The following is a 12,084-nucleotide window of genomic DNA, read 5'->3' on the forward strand; positions in this document are numbered from 1 at the left end:
GGGATTCCTCCTGTCCTGGCTGCTGTCTTCAGGGTCTCCCAGGATGTGGGATTCCTCCTGTCCTGGCTGCTGTCTCGTGACTATGCAGACCGTGAAATTGTGCTGTCATGTTCATCTTACCCTACCCTTGATTTTCACAAAGGCTTATAGATAATGTATATAAAATTGGTTAGAATCTAGGTGATTTTGGATTTTGTTTCTTGTTTTAATCCCAAAATACAATTTTGGATTTTGTTTTTAACACCTCTTCAAGGTATTGACAAAGGAAACTGCAGGGCAGGGCTGTTAAATCAGAAACTGAAAAATCGCTGTTTGCAAGTTAGACAGAATAGAGTGACTCCTGTTAGTGGAGAGCAAAGTGCAAAAACCTAAATAACCAAGTTTTGGGGAGTGTTTGTGTTACATAAATTGTCAGCCCAGGCTCTGCCCCTATTCCTTTAGGGCTCACGGAGAATCAATCACCAGGATAACTACTGCAAGGAGGGGTTTTAAAAACCGGTTGGTGAGTTACCTTAAAAAACCTGTCGAAGCTGTCTAGCCTTAGTTTGTATAGAGCTAAAAGGGTAACCAGGAGCAGTGCTTAAGCAAATAAGGATTTTTTTTTTTTAAGTTTATTATGAAGATCATGGAATCAGAAAGAGACAGCTCTTAGGGGTGTTTCAGCTCTACCTCTTCATTTTCTGTCTGTGGAATCTGGGACTCAGAGTACTGCTATCCCCAGGGTCACAGGTAGTAAGTGGAAGAACAGAGGCTTTACCCCATCTCTTCTGACTCTGGAGTCGATCAGTGTCCTTGTGTTAAGTTCTGACTCATAATCAAATTCTGATTAGTGAACATATTTATATACAGGATGCCAGTCTAAAAACCACCACTTCTTTACCTAAATACCTTCACCCTTAACTCAGAAAATGCACGTTCCCTGCTGGAACTACGTAACTGCTGTGACTTATTAGTGGGCGTTGGGAGGAAGCCTACCTGTTGAAGACTCAAAGCTTCAAAAACAACCATCTCAGAGGGGACGGTTTATTGGTACTGGTGAAATTGTATTACAAGTTGGCTGTAACATCTGCAGTGTTCTAGAATAGCAGTACATGGGTTATAAAGTCAGACAACTCTAAGAAATACACCCCATCTCTGCCACTTGATGGCTTTGTAACCTTGGAAATGAATTGCTCTTAAGCGTATGATTTTTCAGTCTGTAAAATAGAATTGATACTTAGTAACTGCTGAGGTGTTCTGGGTTAGAAATAAATGCTATAATGTATGTAAGAGCTAGCGCGTTGGCTGGTATGAAGTAGCAGTTCCTTTCTTTTCCTTTTGAGTCTCTTGAACTCCGTATCTGCTGCATTAATCCTCCTAACAGTATTCCTAACCCGTTCTTTTCCACCTTTGTTTTTTCTTTAACGACTACTTAATGGGGACAGGGGGATCTACCTTTTGTGGTAGTGCGTTCTTCGACAGCTGTAATTGTTCAAAGATTTCCTTATGTATAGCAAAACTCTGCCTGCTTGTAATATGCACTTATTGCTCCTTCATCTTCCCTCTGGGGCTATATAGGAGAAGTCTAAATCTTTTCATACATGACAGCCCTTTAAATACTAGAGAGCAGTTATGGAGACTGTCTTAGCGGCATGTTGTCACACACTGTTCTTTGACTGAAGTTGTTGCTTCTTTGGCAGTCAGCCCAGACTTTGACAAAGTAGCGGCACTTTAATGATTTTGGGCTCTATAGAGCTGATTAAAGTCTGGAACTGAGTTGCTTTGGTGTAAGCAGGTGGGCTTCTTTGGGCTTGTTATTACTCCAAGAACAGCACCAAGTGTCAGAAATGCAATCCTTCCCCTCGCTGCGCAGTTCCAGCCTATGCTGTGATACCAGTTCTGCGTCTAGGAAAGGGGTTTACAAGGAGCCACTGGATCAGTACCAAGTTTCATTCTTCTTATTAGTGCTGCATGCAAATTTCTCAGCCCTCTTGCCTGAGCTGTACTCCTAATTGGGCAGTCTCTTTTGCCTGGGTCCCACATTCATGATTGCCCAGATCTTGTCTAGCTCTCTGGCACTTTGTTCCCCGGCCTCCTAGTTCTTGACTTTGACCTGAACAAGTGGTCCTGGTTTTAACCTTTTCACTGCATTAACCTACAGTTCATGCTTTTTTCTCCTGGTTTTCCTGAATATTTTCAAGCTCTCTTCCTGGAACTAGCTGGCTTCTTTCCTTTCAAGTCCCTTCTGACCAGAATGTGACTAGGAGTATTGTGGGCCTTGCCTCTGGGCCTGGCGGTGGAATTGACTACTTTTCTGATGTAGTAATTAGGTTGGCAGTTATAAGCAAAGTTAGAAAGACTTCAGCAATTTTTAGCCTCAGACCTCTGGCAAGATGGTCAAGGTGTGGCAAACTTGTGTCTTTCTGGAAACCCTGGTGGCGCAGTGGTTAAGATTTTGACTGCTAACCAAAAGGTCAGTAGTTCGAATCCACCAGGCACTCTTTGGAAACCCTATGGGGCAGTTCTACGCTGTCCTATAGGGTCGCTATGAGTCGAATCGACTCAATGGCAATGATTTTTTGTTGTTGTTGTTGTTGTTTTGGACCACTTGGGCTTATATAGCTTATATATCCCTCTTCCGCTTCCTCTCTCCCTGTTTCTTCTTTTTGCTTAACTCTCTACCTAAATCAGGTTGCCACCTCCATGTCCTTCTTATTCCTCCGTGCTGTTTTTGCAAATCTGTAGTTGTCGGATAAATTCCTAGAACTGCAGTTGTTGGATTCAAGGACATGTGAATGTACATGTTTGGTAAGTCTTAGAAAATTATCCTCCATGGAAGTGGCAACAACATATACTCCTATGTGTAGGAGTGTATCTTTTCCTACATCCTCACTAATACTAGGTTTTATCAGGCTTTTTTTTTTTTTTTCATTTTCGTATTATGGCTTAATTTGTATTTATTTATACATGGGGGCAAGATTGAGCATATTTTTTACATGTTTATTGGCCATTTGTATTTCTTCTACTCTGAACTACCTGGGTGTTGGGATTTTTTTTTTAAAGCTCTTCGGGTGATTTTAGTATGCAACAACGTTTGAGAACCACTGCTGTATAAGATTTAACAATGGGTTAGCTATGAGGACAGCAGGCCGTGCCAAAAAAGGTTCCAAAATGTAGCTGGTAGTGCCCTTAACAGACAAGAATACAAGAGCAGCAGCTGGCTTGTTAGGAAAATACAAAGTTTGGTTTTAGCTCGAATTTAAATTTTCATAACTTCGCTTTTTGTCCTTTTTTGCAGTTGAAATGGATGCAGTCAGAACTGAATGTTGAAGAAGTAGTAAATGACAGAAGCTGGAAGGTACAAATAATGTTGGTTTTTGGAGAAAACGAGGAGCCAAACTATGAACTAGCAAAGGGAAGCCAGAAGAAGCGAGTAACAGGCGCCTTGAGGCCCTAGCGGAATAGAGACCATTATAAGCAAATGAAGGCTGTAACTTTTTGTTTTTTTAGATGAGCATTTAAATAGATCCACGTTATAAAGATTAGCTTTGCAGTCATATGGTAGAATTGTATGACATGTCATGGTAACAGAATTGGAGAGCATTCCATATGACTCCTCATACTAATCATGGGCATATTTGATAGTTAAGTTATTACTCCAGTTAACTCAGAACCTTCAAGGAGGTTATCTGCTAACATTAGCCTTTCGGAGCCCGCTTACTTTCCATAAGGTTATGTATCACTTAGCTGCCCTCTCATAGTTGCCTATCTTCTAACACATTTGACCATGAAATTGTTTATTGTACCTAGCTTTGCTTGTATCTGATAACAGGAGTTCTTACTGCTGATAGATTGACACACTCCTTTTTCCCACCAGCATCATTCTGATGAGGAACTAGGTTAGGGGAAGAAATCCCAGGACTTTATATGTAGTCAGAAATCACAAAATTCTGATGTTAGTTTTCCAAAACGGTGTATTTGTATACCCCACTCTAAAAATTCAAAGATTTCCAAAGGGCAAAATCTATTAAATATTGAAAGAATAAGCTGAAAATTCTATGCTTTATTCTTTGAAATTAACTAATGGAATAGGTTAAACCCTATGCTTATAAGAGAAAGATTAACTGAACGCAAAATTATAATATACCAACTTGGTGAGCCATGAATAAATTGCAAAACGCAAAGGATTTTCTTTGCTTTATTACATTTCTGTATCTAATCCTCTTTGCCAAGATATCCTATTCCTGCCCTTACCACTAGCATGATAAGGTGTTTGATACTTGATGAAAGATTTTGACAGTATTTGTTCATTTGTATTCTCTGGAGAGAGAACATTTACTGTTGGGATGGGATGGAGAGGGAGTACAGTGAACATCTGGCTTGAAAAACCCAGTTTATAATACATGTAATATGTGTTATGCTGGGAAGAGTGAAGCATTTTGGGATTTGATATTACTTTTAAAAGAAAATGTCCTCTATGTACCCCACAGAAAGTGAATCCCCTGCTTGTTTTAAAAAGAAGAAAATGTAGCTATGGTACAACAGGCCAACAAAAATAGGTAGGAAATCATTTAGGAAAATAATATGGCGAGGCTCAGCCAAGTCATATGTATCACCCCAGTCATTATGTCAAGGCCACTGATCTGAAGTCTCGTTTGATCTGAGCATAGGGAGCTTCATAGAGATGTCAGGGCTGGGAACTGGAGTGAGATGAGTTATCAGACAAAAGGGCCAGAAGGAGTCTATAATGTCTACATATTTGCTTGTACTTGTGAAGTACATATACCAAAGAGTATATTTAATGTGCTTAAGAAATGGAACAGTACCTGTACCCTAGAAGCTCCCTGTGTAGATACTTCTTTATTTTTATGATAATCCACAGCAGCCAATATAGGTAATGTTTTACCTGAAAATGATTTATTCATTAAAGCAATGAAGTGTGGAGGCAAATCCTGGGAAGAAATTCTTTTAGACTTTGAGAATTTTTTAATTGAACACTTAAAATTTTTAGACATGTGGTTGAAAATTTTTTTAATATTAAAGGATATGCCATAAAAATTCTGCCCCTCAAGCCAGTTACTTTCCCTTCCCTCTGAAAGGATAGTATATTCTTCCAGATGTTTCTACCTTTTCTAATAAATATTTGTATTCATTTTCCCCTTTGTTACACAAATGGAACTGTGCCATACACACCTTATTTTTTCCCTTTAATATATCTTGGCGATCTTTTCAAATCGGAACATAAAGAGCTTTCTTATTCTTTTGTAAGCTTGCGTTGTACAACATTGAATGGCTGCGACAAAATTTTTATTTAACCAGTCCTATATTGACAGGCATTTAGTCACAGAGAGGTCTTTTAACATTTATGATATAATATTTTACGTAGATTTTTAGGGAGCAAGATAAATAGAGAAAAAAAATTCACACAACACAGCACAAGACTGGTCTACCTGTCAGATATACCCAGTTGCGAGAAGGATCTGGTGCACATTTAGAAAAGCACAGCAAATATCTAAATAAAATTTATTTTAAAAGAAGGGAAATAAAGCTTTATCTTGAACTTATTTTAGGTTTTTTTTATGTAATTCTCCAAAATATCTCAAGAATATGGAACTGAAATGTTTTTTAGATAGTAAGTAAGCTGACTCTTGATGATTTTTCCTTGAGTAATTAAAATTTCATTAAAATATTAAAATTGTCTTGTAAATGGATATCACGGCCTCCATACACTTAAACCAAAACCAAACCCATTGCCATCGAGTTGATTCCGACTCATAGCAGCCCTATAGGACAGAATAGAACTGCCCTATAGAGTTTCCAAGGAGTGCCTAGTGGACTTGAACTTCCAGCGTTTTAGTTAGCAGCTGTGGCTCTTAAGCACTACGCCACCCGGGTTTCCTCCGTACACTTAGTACCTGGTAAATCAGTTTGAACTGTTGAGGAAACCCCTCTGTTTCCTAAATCTTTTAATCTGGAACAAAAAGAGTAATATCCTCCTGAACTATGTCACATTAAATTTAGTTCCAGGCCTGATGTACATAGGATGACTCAATGACTTTTGTTTCTGTTTAAATATATTAGGTGTTTAATGAACGCTGCCGAATTCACTTCAAGCCTCCAAAGAATGAATAAAGAAAAGATACTGTTTTTTAAAGGACCGGGTCATCTCATAAGAGCTAAGCATGACAGACATCAACAGGGTGGGCTTCCTAGGATGATTTCTGAGCCAACAGTCCAAGACCGTTTGTTGATTTCAGCCCCACTTAGCCAAGACCTCAAATATAAATAATTCTGATAATTATGGAGATATCACCTGCTATTTTGTACTGATTCTGTAAAAAAAAGTTTTGTAACTATTAAAATAATTTTCTGATTCAGTGTGCATATTTATTTGATTGTTTTCCAAGTTGAGACATGAAGTTCTCATGAGAAAATTTTAATCACAATTTTATTATCTGATTTGATTTGTATTATACCTTTTTGATTTTTACAAATTTTATTTGCTTGGGCATAGACCTTTTATGGTCACCGATGAGTTTGTTTGTCTTTGTGGACTTACTGTTAGTAAGTAAAAGGGCAGTGGTATAAGGTAGACACCGTCCAGAGATTTCCTAGTACCTTGGCTTAATCTTGTTTTCACATGTAAAAACTACTTTGGGTGGAATTTTTCTTGGAGAAAACAAACTTAGAAAAGGGAAAGGCAGGGGAAAGCTTACATAATAATACTCAAATAAGTCAGTAAAAAACCTGTAATTGCAGAATTTTATCACTACAAAACATTTTCTAATACAGGATGATTGTATTAGTTTTCTATTGCTACTTAACAAATTACCACAAATTTAGCAGTTTAAAACCACACCTATTTATTATATCACAGTTCTGTAGGTCAGAAGTCAAGCTCAACTGGGTTCTCTGCTTAGGGTCTTGCAAAGCTGAACACAAGGTGTCAGCCAGGCTGGGCTCTTATCTGGAGTCTCTGGGGAAGATTCTGCTTCCAAGCTCATTCAGGTTATTGTCAGAGTTCATTTCCTTGTGGTTGTAGGGCTGAGGTCCCTGTTGCCTTGCTGGCTGTCGGGCTGCTTTCAGCTCCTAGAGACTACCCACATTCCTTGACGTGTGGGCCCTTTATCTTCAAGCCAGCACTAGTGCATTATATCCTTCTCATATTTGGAATTTCTGACCCTGGTGGCATAGGAGTTAAGAGCTACAGCTGCTAACCAAAAGGTAGGCAGTTCAAATCCGCCTGGCACTCCTTGGAAACTATGGGGCAGGGTTCTATGAGTCAAAATTGACTTGATGGCAATGAGTTTAGTTGTTTTTGTTTTCTGCCACAAGCTGGATTCAGAAGAGGATATGGAATGAGAGATATCATTGTTGATGTCAGATGGATCATGGCTGAAAGCAGAGAATACCAGAAAGATGTTTATCTGTGTTTTATTGACTATGCAAAGGCACTCAACTGTGTGGATTATAACACATTATGGATAACATTGCAAAGAGTGGAAATTCCAGAAGACTTAATTGTGCTCATGAGGAAGGTTAGACCAAGAGTCAGTCGTTTGAACAGAACAAGGGTATACTGCATGGTTTAAAAGTCAGGAAAAGTGTACGTCAGGGTTGTATCTTTTCACCATACTTATGCAATCTGTATGATGAGCAAATAATCCAAGAAGCTGGACTATATGAAAAAGAACATGCAGCATCAGGATTGGAGGAAGACTCATTAACAACCTGCAATAGGCAGATGACACAACTTTGCTTGCCGAAAATGAGGAGGACTTGAAGCACTTATTGATGAAGATTAAAGACCACAGCCTTCAGTATGGATTACACATCAACATAAAACAAAAATCCTCACAACTGGACCAATAAGCAACATCATGATAAACGGAGAAAATATTGAAGTTGTCAAGGATTTCATTTTATTTGGATCCACAATCAACGCCCATGGAAGCAGCAGTCAAGAAATCAGACGACGCATTGTGTTGGGTAAATCTGCTGCAAAAGACTTCTTTAAAGTGTTAAAAAGCAAAGATATTACCTCGAGGACTAAGGTGTGCTTGACCCAAGCTATGGTATTTTTAATTGCCTCATATGCACGTGATAGCTGGGCAATGAATAAGGAAGATCGAAGAAAAATTGATGCCTTTGAATTATAGTGTTGCCGAAGAATACTGAATATACCATGGGTTGCCAACAAATCTGTCTTGGAAGAAGTACAGCCAGAATGCTTGTCTTAGTTATCTAGTGCTGCTATAACAGAAATACCACAGGTGGATGGCTTTAACAAACAAATTTATTTTCTCACAGTGTAAGAGGCTAGAATTCTGAATTCAGGTTGTTGGCTCTAGGGGAACGGTTTCTGTCAGCTCTGGAGGAAGGTCCTTGTCACTTCTGAGCTGCTCCTGAGCTATCTTCATAGGGCTTGGCACCTCTCTTCCCCCATCTCTGCTTCTCTTGCTTGCTTGTTTAATCTCCTTTATATCTCAAAAGAGATTAACTCAAAATACACCTCACACTAATCCTGTCTCATTAACATAACAAAGTCAACCTAGTCCTAAATGGGATTATAACCATAGGCATTGAGGTTAGGATTTACAACACATATTTTGGGGGAACACAATTCAATCCATAACAATGCTCCCTAGAAGCGAGGATGGCGTGACTTCGTCTCACTTACTTTGGACATGTTTTCAGGAGGGACCAGTCCCTGGAGAAGGACATCATGCTTGGTAAAGTAGAGGGTCAGTGAAGAAGAGGAAGACCCTCAGCGAGATGGATTGACACAGTGGCTGCAATAATGGGCTCCCACATAGCAATAGTTGTGAGAATGGTGCAGGACCAGGCTGTGTTTTGTTCTGTTGTACATAGGGTCATTATGAGTCAGATATGACTTGACAACACCTAACAACAACATTTAGTATATTTAGTTTGTGATGAATGGCATTCGAAGTCTCAAATATAGAGAAAGGTGAATTATGTATTGCCCTTGAAAGTTGATTCGCCCGCTGAAACAAAATGTCTTGCATGTAGTCGGTGCATTACAACAATTTGTTGATTTGATTTTGTTGCTGGAAGAATAGGTAAGATTTAACCAAAAGAAGTAAAGAAATAACGTGCAAAAGTGCAGAGAAAAGTCTGGCCCTTCCTCAGCAAGACGGAAGACAGCCATACCAAGAAGCAACTACCGTTATGTCACGGAACAAAACACATAAAAATACCTGCTCTCAACAAGCTTGTATTTAGTGAGGGGAGACAGTAAAGAATTAAGTATATAGTGTGCAGAGCCCTGGTGGCAAAGTGGTTAACAGCTCAGCTGCTAACCAAAAGGTCGGCAGTTTTGAATCCACCAGCCGCTCCTTGGAAACCCTATGGGGCAGCTCTACTCCGTCCTAAAGGGTCGCTATGAGTCGGAATCGACTTGACAGTAGCAGGTTTGGTTTTGTTTGTTGATATAGTGTGCTAAAAGGTGACAACATTCTACACCACAAGAAAGCAGGGAATCAGGAATGACTGTAGAGAGTGGGTTGCGAATGACAATGTCCCTGACTAGAGAATATTATAATGCCCTAGTCTCTGCCGGAGAGAGACCTGGTGATCTGCTCCTGTAAAGGTTACAGCCAAGAAGGCTCTGTGGGACAGTTCTCTGCCACATACGGTTGCTATGAGTCAGAAATGACTCGATGGTAGCCAACAATGAGAAGTCTTTGAAAAGATTAAACTAGAGATTAAAACGGTATCAAATATATACAGTAATTAAGATTTTCTAATAAGTCATGCTCTTTTATAAGTTGTGCTTCAAAGACGCCGGTTTGGGAAATGGAGCAATAACGTACCCAGAGCTTCTGCAGCAGTCTCTGCTAATGTGTCACACTACTTAAGACCATCCAGGAATAGTAAACTGTGGTCCATTTTAATCAAGAAAAATGAATATTCTTCCTAGAGCTAGGCACTCTAATCAAACATGTTAGGAATTACTTTGATTACTCATGATTTCTCAGTGTACTTAGCCTGGTAGAATAGTTGATTCACTTAAAAAAAAATTCCTTATTATAGAATTGAGCATGAACAATAAAGAATGAAGAAAGTAGTCCAAAAGTGATCAGTCCTGACAGGAGCTACATTTCTAAGACAAGTTTAATTTTATTCCATCATGTTCGGGAGGAAACCCAACATTTTAACAAGGTTTAACCAAAGGTAGCTCTTGGCTTCTGAGTGCAGGGAACACCTGAGGACACCCCTGTAAAAGGGGAGGGGACGTGGGCCTAGGTGAATTTGTAGATCTCCTGGCACATTGAGAAGGGAGAACTAATCCACGGGCACTTAAAGATAATTGCTACATTATATATATATGCATATATATATATACGTTCATATATATATGAAACCCTGGTGGTGTAGTGGTTAAGTGCTATGGCTGCTAACCAAAAGGTCGGCAGTTTGAATAGTGGTTAAGTGCTATCTATGGTCGCTAACCAAAAGGTCAGCAGTTTGAATCCACCAGCCACTCCGTGGAAGCCCTATGGGGCAGTTCTACTCTGTCCTACAGGGTCACTATGAGTCGGAATCAACTCGGTGGCAACGGGTTATATATATATAAATCATATGATATAAGATGATTTCTTCAGTCGAGTTTTTAAAACTAGCAAGCAAGATGTGTTTCCTGCTTAAAATCCCTTAGTGGCTTCTCACTGCCTTGAAGATAAGTACAAATTCCTTAAAATGGTTTAGGAAGTTCGTCATACTCTGGCTCCAGCTTACCTCCAGTCTCACGGCTCTCTACAGCACACTAAAAAAAACCCAAACCTGTTTCGGTTAAGTCGATTCCAACTCATAGCGACCCTATAGGACAGGGTAGAACTGCCCCATAGGGTTTCCAAGGAACGGCTGGTGGATTTGAACTGCTGCTAACCTTTTGGTTAGCAGCTGAGCTCTTAAACCACTGCACCACTCTATCCCCCACCAATACTAAACTACTTATTTTCTGTTCCCAGAAAAAATCCAGTCTCATCTCTGAGCTTCTGTACACGCTCTCTCTTCCCTGGCCAACTCTACCTGTGCTTCATGTCTCAGCCATCACTTCCTTCAGCAAGCCTTTCCTGCCTCTCAAATACAAACTATTGTTGTTAGTTGCCATGGAGTCGATTCCGACTCATGGTGACCCCATGTGTGCAGAGTGCAACTACTCCATAGAGTTTTCAAGGCTGTGACCTTTCAGAAGCACATCACCAGGCCTGTCTTCTGAGGTGCCTCTGGGTGGGTCTGAGCTGCCAACCTTTTGTGATTAGGTGTCCCTTTTATGTGCTCATATGACAGCACCTCTCTTATGATATTTATCACACTGTTAAATGGCTGGTTTCCCTTTTCCCCACAGTTCTTGGGGACTGGCACTGTGGTTCTCGTTGCCTGGGGGACACTGCTCGTTTCCTCTCTTAGATCCATTTCTGCTTCCTTACACAACAGAATCTGGGTTTTGTTTAGGGTGGCAGTGAGCCCAGTCTCCCTTGTAGCCGCAGGTAACCATGAGATTGTCATGGATTGAATTATGTCCTCCAAAAAATATGTGTACCAGTTTGGCTGGACCATGATTCCCGGTATTATGTGATTTTCCTATATGTTGTAAATCCTGCCTCTGTGATGTTAATGAGGGAGGATGGGCGGCAGTTGTGTTAGTGAGGTAGGACTCAATCTACAAGATTGGATTGCGTCCTGAGGCAATCTCTTGAGATATAAAAGACAGAAGTGAGCAGAGAGAAGGGGGGGACTTCATACCATCAAGAAAGAGTGCATCCTTTGGACCGGGGTCCCTGCACAGAGAAGCTCCTAGTCTGGGGGAACATTGATGAGAAGGCCGACAGAGAGAAAGCCTTCCCCTGAAGCTGACAGCCCGAATTTGGACTGTTAGCCTACTTGACTGTGAAGAAATCAATTTCTCTTTGTTAAAGCCATCCACTTGTGGTGTTTCTGATGTAGCAACACTGGATGACTAAGACAGTGATGTCAGCAGAAGCATATCTGTGAAACTTTTACTTTCCTGGTAAAGACCGCTGCCCCTTCCTCCTTATTGCCTCCTCCTCCTCCTTTTTACCTGGGGTGTGGTTGAGG

The 12,084-nt window shown here is 40.2% G+C and overlaps 1 protein-coding gene across 1 annotated transcript in view; it reads left to right on the forward strand.

Moving 5' to 3' along the window:
* Nucleotides 1-6,360, forward strand: part of MIX23 (mitochondrial matrix import factor 23) — a 20,285-nt gene extending 13,925 nt beyond the window's left edge. Inside the window, exons 4-5 of the mRNA XM_004373630.3 lie at nucleotides 3,278-3,337; nucleotides 6,061-6,360. Coding sequence (XP_004373687.1) covers nucleotides 3,278-3,337; nucleotides 6,061-6,111 — 111 coding nt within the window. The 3' untranslated portion in view covers nucleotides 6,112-6,360. The remainder of the gene's footprint in view (nucleotides 1-3,277; nucleotides 3,338-6,060) is intronic.
* The last annotated feature ends 5,724 nt before the right edge of the window (nucleotides 6,361-12,084 follow it).

This window comes from Trichechus manatus, unplaced genomic scaffold, assembly GCF_000243295.1.
Source record: "Trichechus manatus latirostris isolate Lorelei unplaced genomic scaffold, TriManLat1.0 scaffold00026, whole genome shotgun sequence".
NCBI classification, from domain to species: domain Eukaryota; kingdom Metazoa; phylum Chordata; class Mammalia; order Sirenia; family Trichechidae; genus Trichechus; species Trichechus manatus.